Below are 17553 nucleotides of genomic sequence, written 5' to 3'. Positions count from 1 at the left end.
ATAGGATAACAAAGAATTGGATCCAACTGAATGACTTCATGCCAACAACATAATAGATAGTGCTGCTATTCCACTTCCGAGGCATAAGATATTGAAAAAATTGCTAGCTTAATACTAAATCAGACTCTAAAAAAGCAGATTTTTCATTTAATTTCATTTAATTTACAAACCAGAATATGTACCTTTTATTTTTACTTGCAATTCAGAAAACTAACTGGACTAGATAGTACAATTCTCCCTTATGCTACAAAAAAGGAAAATCATTTACAGAGTTGAAAATATTTAATAAAAATCTAGTTTTAAAAATCCATAGACTTTTGTATTTCACTTTTCAAAATCAGGAAGGTTATAAAATACCTATGAAGAAATAAGGGGACTGAATTAATGCAATACTTATTGTTTAAAAAAAGGGATCAAAGTCATTGAGGTTTAAAACTAACAGAAAAGGAAATTTAAGACACTTATTTCAGAAGTCATATAATACAACTTGGCTTCAGAGTTTCTGAACTGAATAGAAAAGTTTCTGAACCTTTGCATGTGCCCATATTTGTTAAAATGTATTTTATTTGGAATTATGGAAAAAAAGATAGGATAGAGAAGTAACTTGGAGATTCAAACAAGGAATTTGGGTATTTATACATTTAAATGTATAACTACAGGTAAACATTTATCTTTTGGGGAGAGGCACATGTGGAAAGGGGCTGATGGCAAAGTAACACAGGGTAGGTCCAGGATCTTTGTCTTCATTGCCAGTATCATCCAGTCTCAGGAATACTATATATCATCATCATGATGTCAATATTAATTTAGTGTTCTAGGCCAACAGTGGCTGAAGAGAGGGCAGTGTGGATCTTGAGTATTCTACAGATATTAGTTTTTATAACTTTTTTGTATACATTTTTTTCATTTTGAAATAAACAGTTTTTATAAATCATGGCTATTATTTAGGTTGTGTACCAAATACTTGAAATTAATTTTGAGTATATTTTTTTAAAAAAGATAACTGCTTTGTGACAAATGATCTAATTAGGAGCTTAGGGCTAATGTGCCCACCACATGGAACAATTCCTTCCACTAGCTAGTCTTCCTTAAAATGAATTAAGAGAAAAAAGTAGCAATTGTACTCCCTTCCACATCATCCTTGTTCTAGAATTTTTTGAAAACTAAAATTGTTTAAATGAGAACAAAATGGGATTTAAAAAAATTTTAGGAACAACTAACAAGCATTATAAACAGACACTGTATTTCATTATCTAGAATCATAGAATTTAAGAGTTAGAAAGGACTTAAAACATCTATAACTTCTGACAGATGGTAGTCCATATCTAGAAGAGTTCCAATAAGTGTAACTTACTACCATTCGAGGTAGCCCATTCCACGTTTGGACAGTTCTGATTTTTTCCTAGCAGTAAGCTTAAATTGGCCTCTGTAATTTCCTCTCCATTGTCCTTAGTTTTTCCCCTAGGGACATGTCTCTCTTGAATGATCTCTTACATAGTTTAAGCATCCCTTTAACCAATCCTCATAAGAGAGGGGATCAAGGTCTTTTATTCCTCATTGTACTGGGTGAAGCTCCTCTATCTGGATACTACCGGGCTTAACATATAGTGCCTGCTCTAGAAAAAGCCTGGAAGAGAGATGGTGACCAAGGAGTGCTCCCCTCCCCAGGTCTGGGGCTGGACCTCTCTATGCAGTCTAAGATTGAATTAGATATTTTTGGTTGCTACATCACCCTTATGATTTGTATAGAAATTACAGACCATTATAATTTCCATATCTCTTTCAAAAGTACTTTTCTCTAACCCTTCTCTTATTGTGAGGGTGATATTTTTGTCAACACATGCAAGACATTTCATAAATCCTTAACCATATTCTCTGTACCTGCTCTTACTCTTGCCTTGTGGGACTAACCAAAACAAATCTAATCTTCATTCCATAAGATAACTCTTCAGATATAAAGCATGTTATTGTGGACACCTAGCATATAGATTTGGTGGCTGTCTTGTTGACAGAAAACTCAAACAGAACTGTTTTTGCCTCATAAATCTTTTGTTAAGGCTAAATTTTAACTGGTCCTTTTTACTGGTCCTTCCTGTAGAAATAAACCTCTAGGTCTTAAAAGTACCTGGCTCCTTTCTCTGGATCCTCTATTGACTTCACTGCATCTGAAAAGCTCCAAAGTTTTACTGTATAGTAGAATTAGAACTAGAAGGGACTTCAGACATTTTCTAGATCAGATTTTTCAAGAACAAATTATATGCATGAGCACATCTTATTGTACCAAATATTAAGTGAGTCAAATAGCTAACATAGCTGTTTAGCATAGGCATCAAACTCAAGGTCCATAGGGAATATAGGCAGGTCAGCAAAACTGTAAGGCTCAAACCATATTAAATATAATTCAGAAATGGTTAACAAAATAAATAAAAATAAAATATAACACAAGCAAAGTTAAATTGTGTTTCTTTTTAATATCAATAATGGTTTGTAAGGATCAATTTATTCCTTTTTTGAGTTTGATACCTCTAGTTTAGAGTATTAATGAAGACATAACAGAAAGATAATTTTCTATTCAGATCAGCAAGCTCACAGAGAAAAAAAAATTTCAGTTACTAAAATGTTTTCATTCCTTTATTCTGTCTTTTCAATGCATATATTTCGCTAGGTCAGAGGGCATGGTTCAATGCAAAGCTATTACCACTATATTTGTGAGTCAAAGGTGCCATCTTTATGCACAGAGGACAAATTAGGTAAGAAAAAGTTCATATCAGTAAAGGTCTTATCACCCCTTACTTCCCACACCCATATCCTGTTTTCCTGTAATCTAGAATTTGTAGGGAAGATGGAGAATCAAACACAGCTGTCTAGATTTTAAACATTTTCTTTTGAATAGGAATCTCTTATTTGAGCAATTTAGATTGAGTCTAGTATAAAATTCTATTTTCTAAATAATATCTTGTAGTTGGTAAGTCAACAAACAAGGTTAAAATTTTATAGTAGGTTGACATTCGTAAATTCATATAAGCACATACTCAAAATCTTAGCAAAGACTAGAAGCATAGGCAACAAATACGTGAGAGAATCCTGGAACTCTACAGCAAGCAGTAGGAATGGCCTTGACCTTCCTTTATTTCTTTTTTTTTCAGGTTTTTTTTTTTGGAAGGCAAACGGGGTTAAGTGGCTTGCCCAAGGCCACACAGCTAGGTAATTATTAAGTGTCTGAGACCAGATTTGAACCCAGGTACTCCTGACTCCAAGGCCGGTGCTTTATCCACTACGCCACCTAGCCGCCCCTCCTTTATTTCTTTATTCTATAGTTTGTGAGGAGCAGTGGAAGGTGGTAGGAGTACACATTGTGAAGCATATATGTAGTAGCACTTGGAAAACAGTAGTGAAAAACTTTATTTCCTGGAATGTTGTTTGGTTTACAGAGTTACTGGAAGAGCAAGGGTTTCTGGGAAGAAAGGATAGAAGGAATAAGAAGGAATCAGAGAAACTAATGGTAATACCATGGAACTATGAGACATCAGGAAGGCAGATATAGAGCATCGAGATGGCAGCTGTGATGAAGTGAACCACAGGCAGCCAGGATTGCAGCACCTATTCCACCCTGGGACTTGTAAAGATTATTGTGGATTACTGTGACTTTGACTTGATTTCTTCCATTGGATTTCTTTATTTTATTTTATTTTATTTTTTTACATTTTTGCAAGACAGCACGGTTAAGTGACTTGGCTAAGATCCCACAGCTAGGTAATTATTTAATGTCTGAGGCTGGATTTGAACTCAGGTCCTCCTGACTCCAGGGCCAATGCTCTACTCATTGCACCACCTAGCTGCTCCCTTAGTTTTTTTTCCTAGAACAGAGACTAATCATCTAAGGAACAGAGAATAAGAAATAATACCTGTCAGGAAGGTGAGTTATAATTATTTCCTATTATATTGACTTTAGGGTAGCTAAGATATTAGCTCCTTTACTCAAACTTATTCAGTGACTATATAGTTAGTTTTAGTCTTATGGAAACAATGTACTACTAAGGAGAATTTAGAGAATTTAGAACTAGTCAGATTTGGATTTTCTCAGAAAGATTCTAATTGAGGGAATCAAGGAGAGTACTAATTGTTGGGAACCCTAAGATAGAGCCTATATCCATATCAGTTCAGGACTTTGGTAACAGGTGAGAGATTACATACATTAAACCACAAATATCACTGTAACTAAATCCTGTTCTACTGGCGACAAACAACAAGATCCAGTTAATATATGAACACTTTAATTTACATTTTCTTTAAGCAAAAGGAAATACAAGGAAGCGCTGCAAATCAGTAAACATTGAAACTTGGGCATTTATTTCTTCAATTAGAGAAGAGGATGTCATTATTATGCCTCTGAACTTTGGAATGCAGTTCTACAGGTTTGTAACAATGGGGGAAAATCCTGTACTAAATATAACTCAGACCCTTAGAGTTTCAGAATCTTACTTGATAAAACTATTTATATAGTTTTATCTAATATAGCAATATAGTAACATACCAATTACTAATATAGTAATTGGCAATGCCCTTAGCTCCTTAAGAAAGAAAACTCAATTTGAATAGCACTTAAGGGAATACATTAAATTTATCTTCAAGAATTTTTCTGCTTTGCCCCTCCCTTGATTTATTTTAAAAGTAGGGAATCAAAAATCAACCCAGCTACTTTCTTTTCCTGACATGTAGAGTCAAATACTTGGGAAATTAAAAAGGAAACAACTCAGCAAAACAAAATTCTCTAAAGGGGTTTAAAATTGTTGAATACAACAATAATGAATCAATTCAACAAACAGTAAATTTTGATCTTTCAAACACTACTTTTGAAGTAATAATATGATTATCAGACTAAAAGAGTGCAAAGGTAGATTTTGATAAATACTGAAAGAATAAGTTGTGACTGATCAAATCAACACGATTTCAATTTGAGCAGTTGAAAGCACATTCTGGCTGATACATATATATATATATATATATATATGCATTAAAAATAAAGAAAATTTGAAGATGTCAGTTAATATGTTAGTCAAAATTATCTCTGCTCATCACACTCAATTCGGATTAATGTACAACATGGAAACAGATTGACAGATTGTTTTCTGTGGGGGGTGGGGGAAGGGAAGTAAGATTGGGGGAAAATTGTAAAGCTCAAATAAAATCTTTAATAAAAAAAGTCAAAAGTCAAAACTTCATTTAAACAACAGATAAGGAAATTCTGGGTCCCTAAGCCACCTCTGATTTACACAGGTGATCATATTATTTTGAATCATTTAGTACTCTGAACCAATTTTCTTAGCTATAGAAATGGTAAAAAATATTCTTAATTGAGATCATTTCCTTCTTCTCTTTTACTTCTCTCAATCTATTTTAATCCTTATTACTCAAGAAAATTTTTGTCAGCAAAATTCTTGGCACTATCAAAAGATTTAGCATCAGAAAACTATGTGGTTTAAGTTATGGAGATGACATTACAGATGCATTAGTATGAGACTGAAAGCTCCTTGAAAACAGACTGTTTCTCCTTTTATATCTATATTGCCAGCACTTAGGATAGTGCTTTGCAGGATGTCATTTAAGTAATATAAAATACATGTGTAGGTCCCAGGAACCATGCTAGGTGCTGGCAATTAAATGTCAAAAACAGTCCCCACTCTCGAAAAGTTGAATCTAATGGGGGTGGCAACATATAAACAATGATGGACAAATAAGATCTCCATCAGAAATATTGGTGGGTAGTCTTAAAGGGAAAGCAGTAGCATTTAAAGAAGACTTGAAAAAGTACTTTAGCTGAGACTTGAAAGACAGGAGGCAGTAAGTAGAGAGAGAACACTTTGAGCACAGGAAGATAGAGTATTGAATATGAAGAACAGGCAGGAAAACAGTGTCACTGGTGCACAGAGTATGCTGGGAGGGAGAGTAAGATTTATACCCATAGTCTTGACTAGAAAAGGTGTTTAGAAAACCAGATAATTTTATATTTGAACCTGGAGGAAATAGAGAGCCATTGGACTTTAGTGAATGGGGATAGAGTGGGATAGAGGAGATGGCATTGGCAAGAAAAAGAATTCCTTCTTCATTAAAGATGTGAATAAAAAAGAGAATGAGAATGGTGTTAGAGGATTTTGAGAAAGAGAGAAGAGAAGAACTGCATTTTTTCATTAAAGTAAAAGGCAAGATTTGCAGTTGAAAGGAAGGGGACAGAGGATGGTGTGGGAATAACAGAAGAAGAACCTTTAGAATAGTCTCTGTGGGAAGTGGGACAAAAAATCAATTAGGAATAATGGGATTTGAGCTGCTGAGAGATGTTGACCCAGTTGAGATTCAATAACAAATTTATAGTGGACTCACTTTCATTCTACTCCATTCCACTCAATAAACATTTATTAAGCACTTACTATATGCCAGGTCAAAAGTGGTCAGGATTTAAGAGGAGAAAACAAGATAGAGGAGACTCAGTTAACTATAAAGTCAGATTTGGAAAGGGAAGAAAGTATAAACAAAGCTGAGGTGATATATAAATTATTGATGGATGGAAGGGCTGGAGCTTAGTTAGGACGAAGAATAAGTTTGGAAAGAGTAAGACACCTCAAGAGATGAAATATATGATAGCAGATCATTATTTGACAACAAAATATGGGAGTGTTTATTTATGGAAGTGGAACACCTAAATTAATGATGAGGTTAATGGTGGGATCAAGGGTGAAATCACTCCAAGTGTAGCTGAGGTAGAGGGAGTCATGGGTGTTAAAAGGGTTGAGGAAATAGAAGATTATAATGTTTGAGGAGATATTAACATGCATGTTGAAGTCCTGTACTCTAGGGATGGAAAGAAAGACCATGAGTCATGTATTGGATTTCATGTGAAAGAAATCAAAAGAAAAGAAGGATCAGGGAAGCATATATTTAAGCTTTAACTGAGTTAGCCCTTCTGTCAAAGCATTAATTTTTATTTAATTTTATTTTCAGTTGCAAATTCTCTTATCTACAACTCCTTCCCCTCCCCACACTGGGAAGGCAAGACATACAAAACCATTATAAATCTTTTGTATATTTATGTATATACACATGTGTATCTATACACATATAGTTTTATATTATTCCATAGCCATGGGCTCTTAGAAGTTTTTCTTACCATATCATAATCGATCAATAGCCAAGATTAATAATAAAATGTATAATACTTTCTTTAAATGATTCTTAATTTCTATACTTATATTATCATAAAATTTAAAAGTCAATGAAGATTCTGCAATTAGTTATAAATTATGGCATTTCTTTATCTTACTGGTGATAAAACAATCTTTTTCTCATTGTAGTAATAATATTTTATTAAAGGGGAGAAAGTTGAAAAGATGAATGTTTTGGGTTGTAATTTATTTTTTTTGTGTTTTTTTAAATGACAAAAACAGTTTAATTGAACAGAGTTTGATTCCATGAGGATGCTTCCTTAAGTTGTAAGATCAGGCAAAAAAAACCCAACTTTAGACTAAAATAGATGTAATCTTACCTGTAGTAAATCCTCAGTGTCTGGATTTCTTCTTTTAATTTTTTGTATTGTTGAACAGCAGTTTCTCTATCTTCTTGCATAGATAACAACTTTGCCTGCAAATAGATGGTTGAGAATTTATGAAAGGTGCTATTCAGTATTAAAAAAAACAACTTCTATGTAATACTGCTATGTGAACATCACAGAGACAAAGAATGGCATTTAATTTAATTGGTTATAGAGAACTCTATTTGAGGTAATTCCCTGTACCAAACAATATAGATCAGCTCCATACCTGTAATTTATAGTTTGGGAGTTGCTTAGAATATTCAGAGATTAAGCAACTGGTACTGTTAGTATCTGTCATGAGAGGATATTGAACCTGGTTATTCCTGGAATCAAGGCTAGTTTTTTCTCTGTTATGCCATAATATTTCTCATTAAGTTATAGAAGTAATCAATTTACTGATATATTTCAAATCTGGAACTAATCTTAATAATCTTTCATAGGTTTACTTCTAAAATATTATAGCTCTATAGTACAGATTAAATTTTTAATGGAAAATCATAGACCTACTCCTAGTTACATTGATAAAAATTTGATGGACCTGTTTTTCCCCATTTCTCATGAATTCAAAATAGTTTAAAATGAATTCACTTTACCATACCAACAGCAAGAAGTGCTCACAGTTTCAAAACTAAAGTCATAGGACCTGAGCTTGAATCCCATTTCTGACTTGAGTAACCTTTGTTACTTTTATACTTGAGTAACCTTTGATAAGTCATTTAACCCTCTCTAGGTCTCAGTTATTTCAGCTTTAAAAATCAAAAGCAGGTCCCTCATACCTATTCTGGTAAAAATCTAAAAGTCATATCAGGACTAATTGATGTTTAAGAAATCCAATGAGAAACAATCGTAAGTGATATCTTCCTCCCCAGACCAGTCCACTAAACCAGTCAGAAATCCATAGGCATAAGATTCCTAAGGGAATTCAGAAATCCTTGGAAGTCACATGAATTATAAGTGACCAGTGTAGCTTCATATTACTTAGGATAAGACATCCCTGAGACTATCCTGAGACTATAGAGGGCACAGAAAATTCAGCACATTGAGCCTCAAAGATTCAAGGAACCTAATACCAGCAGCTTGAGATAGTGCAGAAACCTAGGGGACTAGGGATGAGACTGATTAAGGCTGACCATCCCTTCTAAGAGCAGAGTAGAGATGGAAATTGGATCTTGCACAAAATCCCAGGTGAAGAACTAAGACTATAGAGATGAGTAAACAAAGGAACTCCCACAACTCTATATTATAATGCCACTTCAGAAAAGCCTGGAAAGACTTGCATGAACTGATGTTGAGTGAAGTGAGGAGAACTAGGAGAATATTTCACACATTAACAGCAACATTGTAACAACAACATCATGGTGGACTCAGCTCCTCTAAGTTGCAGTTTAGTGATCAAGGACTTGTGATGGAAAATGCTTTCCTCATGCAGAGGAATGCAGGCCAACGCATTATATTTTCACTTTTTAAATCTTTTTTTAATGCTTTTTCTTTCTTTCTCAAGGAAAGGATTTTCCTTTTAATTCTAACTTTTCTTTCACACCATGACTAACATGGAAATAAGTCAAACATGGTTGGACATGTACACTCTATATCAGATTCCTCACTGGGAGGGAAAGGAGGGTGGTAGAAAAATGTGGAACTCAAAGCTAACTTTGCATGTAATTTGAAAAAAAAGGAAATTAAATAATAAAAAGAGTGTATATAATATATTATATATGTTACTTTTTGTTATTTTATGAAAGCTTATCTATAAGAACCCATGGACAAAAAAAGAGACTTCTGAGAGGTACCCCAAAAGAAAAAATGTCTTAGGAATGCAATAAACACAATACAGAACTTCCATAGCAAAAAAAAATTGTAAATATGTAGATAAAAAAATCAAGTAGCCAGAGTCAAGATCACATAGGACTTGGCAATTTCTTGCAAAAATAAGAAATCTTGGAATACAGTATTCCAAAAGGTAAAGGAGAGGTTTTACAATCAAGAACCACTTACTTGCAAAGCTATGTACAATCCTACAGAGGGCAAAAGGGATCTTTAAGAAAAAAAAGACTTTGAAATACAAATACAAGGAGAAAAAAGAAACCTAAAAAATTAAATTTGAGCAATTGGATGGGGCTAAATATAAATGACTCAAAATTACATTAATGAGAGAAAAGACAAGTATTCCATTAGAACCTTAAGTCTTCAAAGGATATTGAAGGAGTTAAATAAGAAAAAAGTATCTGAAAGTGGATTTGTTTTGTTCTGAGGTTTTAAGAAGGGAAAGAGAAGGGAGGATAAAAAGAATAAACAACTGTAGAAAGTGAAAAAGAAATGTAATACTAGAGAGGGAACTGCCAAATCCCCAAATTCCTAAACCTGAAGTGGGAATTAAAAAGAGAAGAAAGGAAGGGGAGAGGAAATAAAAAGAGAAAGCAGGAAGGTGAATGAGAAGAGAAAGACAAGAAGAGAAAAAAAATGAACTAAAGCTGGGTATCTATTAATTAAAGAATGACTGATAATACTATTGTATAAAAATTTAATGGAATTTTTATCATGCCATCAGAAATTATGAAAAAAGATGACTTCAGAAAATACTGACTAGTATGAATTGATTCCGAGAGGAGTATGTAGAACCAGTAGAATAATTTATACAATGAGAGGAATACATTTTTTTAGCTTTTTTTTTTAATAAGTCAGTGTGGTTAGGTGGCTTGCCCAAGGTCATGCAGCTAGGTAATTATTATGAGTCTGAGATCAGATTTGAACTCAGATTGTCCTGACTCCAGGGCCAGTGCTCTATCCACTGCACCACCTAGCTGCCCCAAAGAGAAAGACATTTTAAAGAAAAAACAACTGTGAAAACTTCAGAACAAAGCAAAGGATCAAAGAAACTATATTTTCCAAGTATCCAAGATGAAAATATTATAAAAATTCTGACAGAGTGATGGATTCAAGGTGCAGAAAGAGGCATAAATTTTTTTAACATGGTCACTATGTCAATTTTCTTTGCTTGACAATTTGTAATAGTTTTTCTCTTTTAATTGGAGTGGAAGGAATTAGCAGTAGTAATGCCAAAATAAGAGAGAGATATATACAAATAAATCTATATGATACATGCATACCAACATATTCATACATACTATCTATAAAGGAAGTACAGATAAGTAGGATAAGTTTGAAATAACATGTGTAATTTATTATATATAGTATTTATTTTTAAATTAAATTTTATTTTTATTAACAAATCTATTTTCTTTACTCCACCACCCCATTGAAAAAAACAGACAACATCCCCCAGATTCTTAAAAATAAATATGCATAAGGTAACAAGCAAAAAAAGAATAAACTCCCTCATTGGCTGTGTCCAAAAACATATTTCTTCATCCTGAACTCATAATCTCTCTGTCAGAAGGTGAGAATATGCTTCATCATTAGTCCTCTGAAATCATGGATGGTCATTGTATTGATCACCATGTCTATAGTTTTCAAAATAATTTGCCTTTTCAGTGTTGTTGTTATTGTATAAATTGTTCTCTAGGTTCTATTTATTTCATTATTCATTAATTTATAAAAAATTCTAAAAATTATTTTTATGGTATTGGGCGATTTTACAAGCTGTTCTTCTGGTTATGTTCAAATCAATGTATCAATTCATCCAAGTCTTTTCACAACTCTTGGAAGTTATTTCCTCATTTCTTATAACATAACTGTTCTCCATTACTATCACATGCCATAACTTATTTACCCATCTTTCAGTTGATAAGTATCTCATTTCCATTTTTTCCCACCACAAAAGGGTTGCTATTTATATTTTACATATTGGCTTAATTTCTGTTTACTTTTTCCTTTATTAGATATGAATCATATCTGGCCATTGGGCCCAGAAAGTGAGCTGGTGACTTTCAACAGCATCCCCCACTCAAATCCAATTTTCCTGCATGTCATGGCATCACCTTCCTGATGTCCTGGTAATCTTTGAAAATGAGGGAAAAAAATAACAATAGCAATAACAACAATAACAAAGTGGTATAATTGGGCCATAGGAATGTACTATTCAGTATCTTTCTTTGTGTAATTTCAAACTGCTTTCTAGAATGCTGGACCAATTCCCACATTCAAAAGTGCCTCAATGGGCCTACTTTTCCATAATTCCTCCAGGATTTGCAATCACTTTTGCAATTGAGACAGGAAATGAGGTAAAACTTCAGAACTACCTTAATTTATATTTTTAAGAATTACTGATATCTGGAACATTCTTTCAGATATAGATAGCTTGAATTTCCTTCCTTTGAGGAGTACCTATTCTTGTCCTTGGATCATTTATTATTTTATAATCAATCATTCTTATTTTTATAAATTTGAATCAGTTCCATGTGAAATTAAATCATTTATCAGACAAATTTGATGCAAAGATTTTTCCCCACTTAATTGTTTCATTTTTAAGTTTTAGCTTTTTTGGTGTATTTGTGAAAACATTTAAAATTTATTTAATCAAAATTATTAATTTTATCTTCTGTGATTTGATCCCATGTCTAGTCATGAATTTTTTTCCTATATGTAGATCTGATGGATAGTTTTTTCCACATTTGTCTAATCTGTTTATAATTTGATCTTTTATATCTCGGCCACATATCCATTTGGAACTTATCTTGGTATATAGAGTTGAGATATTTATCTAAATTTAATTTCTTCATTGTTATTTAGTTGATCAGTCACATCTGACTCTGTGACCTATAGCAGGCCAATACTGTCCTTGGGTTGTTTTCCTTTGGTGGGGCAGGGATACTAGAGGGGCTTGCCATTTCCTTCTCCAGTGGATTAAGGCAAATAGAGGTTAAGTGACTTGCCCAGGGTCATACCTTCAATATCTTTATTTCCAGGCTCAATATATTTCTCTTCTTCAAGAACTGACTGTTTAACTTAAACTAACCTTCAGGTTCTTTCCTTTATTTGACCTTCCATCACTCATATTATTGCCTTTGCACAGTGGTTTTCATGTCCGGAATAGATTCTTCTCATCTTTGGCTTTTCAAATTACTACGTTCCTTTAATTCACAGCTCAGGTGCTATTTCCTACATGCAATCTTTCCTGATTACTCTACTTATTATCACTTCTTCCCTCACAAAATTATTTTGTATTTACTTACTTGTGTACATATTGTTGTCCATTTCCTATTTTTGATTGTCAATTACTTGTTTAAATAGCTCAGGATTAAGTTATTTCAATTGCACAGCATATCTTTTTCTCATTATTATTCTTTCTTCCTGCATTTTACCAATTCTGATCTTGGCTCTGACAAGTCAGTGGTCTAATTGTACAACAAACAGCTGATTCAGGGATAACTCCAAAATGAATAACAAATATATTCCTGTCAATTAAAATACAATCTGTTTCCTTTTTGTGGTGTTATTTGGTGCTTGACAGGTCCAGCAAATACCAATTCTTTTCCTGAAGAAAATGCTCATGATAAAAGCATATGTATCTTCTCTGTATCAGAATGCATGTTGGTTTAATTTGGAAAGCATTATTATGTTTTTCCATAATGTTTTTTCCTATTCTTTATCCTTAGCAACCAATGTTGGGGTCTAAGCTACAATTATTCTCTATGGAAATATTTTTCTAATTATTTATAATTGTGATAATAATATGATGATAATTTGTGTGATGACCAAATATTCCATAAGGTAATGAGGTTTTTTTTGCCTTTGAGTGCATGATAAAGTCTACTCCATCAATACATTTTTTTGCCATTTTAAGGAATACCTAATAGTCATCCTTAAATTTATTTATAACTTACATCTTTCTTTAAGTTTATAGAAAGGATAGAGAATGAAAATGATACTGAAGGTAATTAAAATAATTCTATGCAAAAATTTAACAAATGTAACCTGATTGCAACGCAAATAGAGTTAAGTGGCTTGCCCAAGGCCACACATCTAGGTAATTATTAAGTGACTGAGGCCAGATTTGAACTCAGCTACTCCTGACTCTAGGGCTGGTGCTCTATTCACTGTGCCACCTAGCCACCCCTACTCTAAACTGATCGGTAAGACCATCAAACTAACTCAGAAGGCTCTTTAGCAAGCATCTGACTTAACTTTCAGAGAGAGAGATGACCGACAAAGGAAACAAATATTAGGACATAAATAATGGTTAGAATATTTGTAAAATCTTACAAAAAAAAGAGTGTTGGACAATTAGGAGCTATATGACCTCTAAAGAAGAAATAAGTAGTCTTAAGTAAAACTAGTTTAAAGAAGTTCTAGCAGTTCATTCAACTAAGCAAAATCACCCTAAGTACATTGAAGGATGGAAATGGAAGACAAGAACCAAAAGAAAAGTAGAAAAGGAGTTAAAAATCATAATAGCCAAGTTTTTTCTCTCTTATGAGCATTAGAACCACTAAACTTAGATTCTCACAAAACAATCTTGCATGTGCTTTTTGGAAAGATAGAAAAGGTATTAAATAATAACAAAAGATGAAAAAAGCAATTAAAATGAATATCAGTACTAGAGATAACATAATTATGAGAGAACTGAGATCTTAGCACACAAGATATCTGGAAGAGGAGAAGACAGTAAAGACAGGGATAATTTCAGATCTTATTAATAACAAAAAAAGATGATTGAGTGAACATTAATTAACTATAGAACAATATACATAAATTATGAGAATCATCTATATAGGAACTGGAGGTGTCATCAATGAGGGTATTAGCAGAGAACTAGTAATCAATCTTTTTTTAAGGTTTTTTTTGCAAGGCAATGGGGTTAAGTGGCTTGCCCAAGGCCACACAGCTAGGTAATTATTAAGTGTCTGAGGTCAAATTTGAACTCAGGTAATCCTGACTTCAGGGCCAGTGCTCTATCCACTGTGCCACCTAGCCGCCCCAACAAGTAATCTTTTGACAATGATATTCAACAGTGGACCACATTTTTATCAAATCAACCCCTTTTATTCTCCATTAATCTTTTGGCACTCACTGAGACCTATTATCCCCATTGATAACACAATTTCTAGTTACCTTTTCCAGGACTGGTTATACATTTATTCATCTTACTCTGGGAAATGCTCTAGACATTTTTACCAGCTGTCTTCCAAGCCTATATTTCTCCTCATCACCATACTTCTTTGCCTCTTCTAACTTCCTTCAAGTCCCACCTAGAATCTCATAGGAAATGAGTAGAAATAGAAAATTAGAAATATAGAAAAATAGAAAATTCTAGTAGAAAACTAGAAATCTTTCTTGAGTTCACTTAAAGCTAATGCCTTTGTACATTGATTATCTCTAATTTATCCTGTGTGTATCTTGTTGGTATATTCTGTTTCCTACATTTAATTTTGAGCTTCTTGAGAATATGTACTTTTTATTTCTCTCACCATAACAGGTGAACAAACAATAATAACAACAATTAGTCGAACCAGATCCTGGTAGTCATCATCTATTGACCCCCAGGGCATTCTCTTTCTTCTTCCATGAGTTCAGTACCAGTCTCTTAAGTTGTTTTCTCTGTCTCAGTTCCTGTCCTCATAAAATAAGATCTCAGTATAAATGCTGATGCTCTCTGGTGTCCCAGTTCTCATTCTATTCAATTCTCATGACCCATCTCAGCTACGCACAAAAGAAACATTAACCTTTGGTCTTGCCCATTACTCACAAGTGTGTCACTTCCATGTACATGAATTCTGAAATTCCTTTATCAGATTATAATCTTTAATAACCCCATTTTACTATACCTTATAACATCTACCTCTATTCATCATTCTCATCATAATCTATATCACTTTTACCCTTCAGTTCTTTCCCAAGTCATCATCCTTGCCATAATGTCATCTTGATTTTTCAGCTAATCTTCAGTCCCTCCTCTCTACTATGCAGTGGATGGAGTGCTAGAAGAGGACAAGTCACTTATTCTCTCTTGGTCTTTAGTTCTTGCAACTGTAAGTGGGGTTCATAATAATGCCTATCTCCTAGTACTTCTGAGGATCAAATGAGATAATATCTGTAAAGCACTTGGCTTTCTATATTAAAAAGATTTCTCTCAAATTATATAACCATCCTGATATAGGCCCTCATACTTCACACCCTGACTACTGTAATAGTCTTTTTTCCCAGTTCCTATAATGGTCTTCATACCTCATGTCTCTTGCTACTCCAAATCATCCTCCTTTTCTCTAACATAAAGTGACCTTCCTTCAGTGCAGATCTGACCTTGTTACATCCTACTCAGTAAATTCTAGTGGCCTGTTATTTACCTACAGGGTGAAATTTAAAATCTTCTGCCTTTATAGCCCTTTATAACCTGGCTTCTTCCTATCTTTTAAGTTAATCCTCTTCACACACACACACACACACACACACACACACACACACACACACACACACACACTAAGAAAGATCTGGCTACCCTAAACTGCTTGCTGTTTCTTACACAGAATGTTCTATCTCCCGAGTTCATGCCTTTTCACCCTTCATGGCTTCTGACCACAGTGCTCTCCTTCATTACCTCTTGCTCCTACCTTCCTTGACTCCCTCAGCACCACTCATCTACAGTACTGCAACAACCTTTTGATTGGTACACTGCTTAAATCACCCCATCTCTCCTCAGTTTTCCATATAGCAGCTAGCCAATGTGAATTTCTTTATTTTCAATTTTTAATTTTTTTAGGTTTTTTTTGCATTGCAAATTGGGGTTAAAGTGGCTTGCCCAAGGCAACACAGCTAGGTAATTATTAAGTGTCTGAGGTTGGATTTGAACCCAGGTACTCCTGACTCCAAGGTCAGTGCTGTATCCACTGTGCAACCTAGCCATCCCACAATGTGAATTTCTTATAGCTCAGATTTGACTGATGATTTCCCTACTCAAACTACAGTGGCTCTCTATTAATTTTAGAGTCAAATATCATTTCATTTTTGTCTTTTAAAGATATTTAGTTTTGTAAAATTTTACAACATGCATAATTATTACAATAAAACTGCTTGCATACAATTTGTAAAGTACACACATAATGAGTTGCATGCCAAAATGTTTTTTTTAATAGAGTGGCAATCGAAAAAAAGTCTGGACATCATATTATAGATGTCCTCTTTTCTCTACAGCAAGAAGTACTTACAGATATGTACTACTTTAATCTCAAGCAGTAAACATTTCTTTACATGCCAGTGTCCTCCTCCAGTTAACATTTTAGTCAAAAGTGTTTTGTTTGTTTGTTCAAAGGATATTGTATGCTTTCTATGGTACACCCCATAACCTGAACACCTGTTGAACAAAAGTTGTCTTGCCAGCAAAAATTTTTAGAATTATGCAATCTCCACTCAGTCAATGGCAAGCACTTGGGTAGAATTTCTTCTATACCTTTCAACATACCTAAAAGACAATTAAGGCTGGCTATATAGAAATATTTGCCAATTGTAATGTTAGTGAAGCAAGTTTAATCAAGTAAATTTGACTAACATTTTTTGTTAAAGACATCTCAATTTTTAAGAACTGAATAAGTACTTTAAATATTATTTATCAGATTAGCTTTAGTACTTTTTCAAGAAAAGAATCTTTCTGAATGTCTCAATGAAAAGTATCATGACTGTATGCTTATTTTAAAAGCCTGGGATAAAGTTATTTCTTGCTGGTCTACACATAGAAAGAAATATTTGATAATAGATCAATAATTGGGGAATAGGGATAGGAGTTTAACATTTCTTAATTCATTGCTATGATGTTTTTCCTTCATTCTCAAGGAAGACCATGTCATCAGGAAGGTGATTGCTATGACATGCATGTGAATTGGATTTGAGCTTCACTTTCTCCTCTGGAGTCATCTGGATCCAATGGGCAGGTGTTAGTCCAGAATGAAAGGCAATCAGGGTTAAGTGATTTGCCTAGGGTCACCAAGTTAGTAATTTTTAAGTGTCTGAGGCCAGATTAAACACAGATCCTCAAGATTCAAGGGTCAGTGTTCACTGATATGGAAATATCAATGTAA

At 33.7% G+C, this 17553-nt stretch overlaps 1 protein-coding gene across 13 annotated transcripts in view; it reads right to left on the bottom strand.

Moving 5' to 3' along the window:
• Window positions 1-17553, bottom strand: part of MIPOL1 (mirror-image polydactyly 1) — a 540848-nt gene that overhangs the window by 126671 nt on the left and 396624 nt on the right. For all 13 annotated transcript variants that reach the window (XM_074213408.1, XM_074213404.1, XM_074213409.1 and 10 more), the window contains one exon: window positions 7538-7632. In XM_074213408.1, the coding sequence (XP_074069509.1) occupies window positions 7538-7632 (95 nt within the window). The remainder of the gene's footprint in view (window positions 1-7537; window positions 7633-17553) is intronic.

The sequence above is a fragment of the Macrotis lagotis genome, chromosome 1 (genome assembly GCF_037893015.1).
Source record: "Macrotis lagotis isolate mMagLag1 chromosome 1, bilby.v1.9.chrom.fasta, whole genome shotgun sequence".
Classification (NCBI taxonomy): Eukaryota; Metazoa; Chordata; class Mammalia; order Peramelemorphia; family Peramelidae; genus Macrotis; species Macrotis lagotis.
Note: the sequence above shows the minus strand (reverse complement) of the source record. Positions and strands in the feature narration are given on the sequence as shown.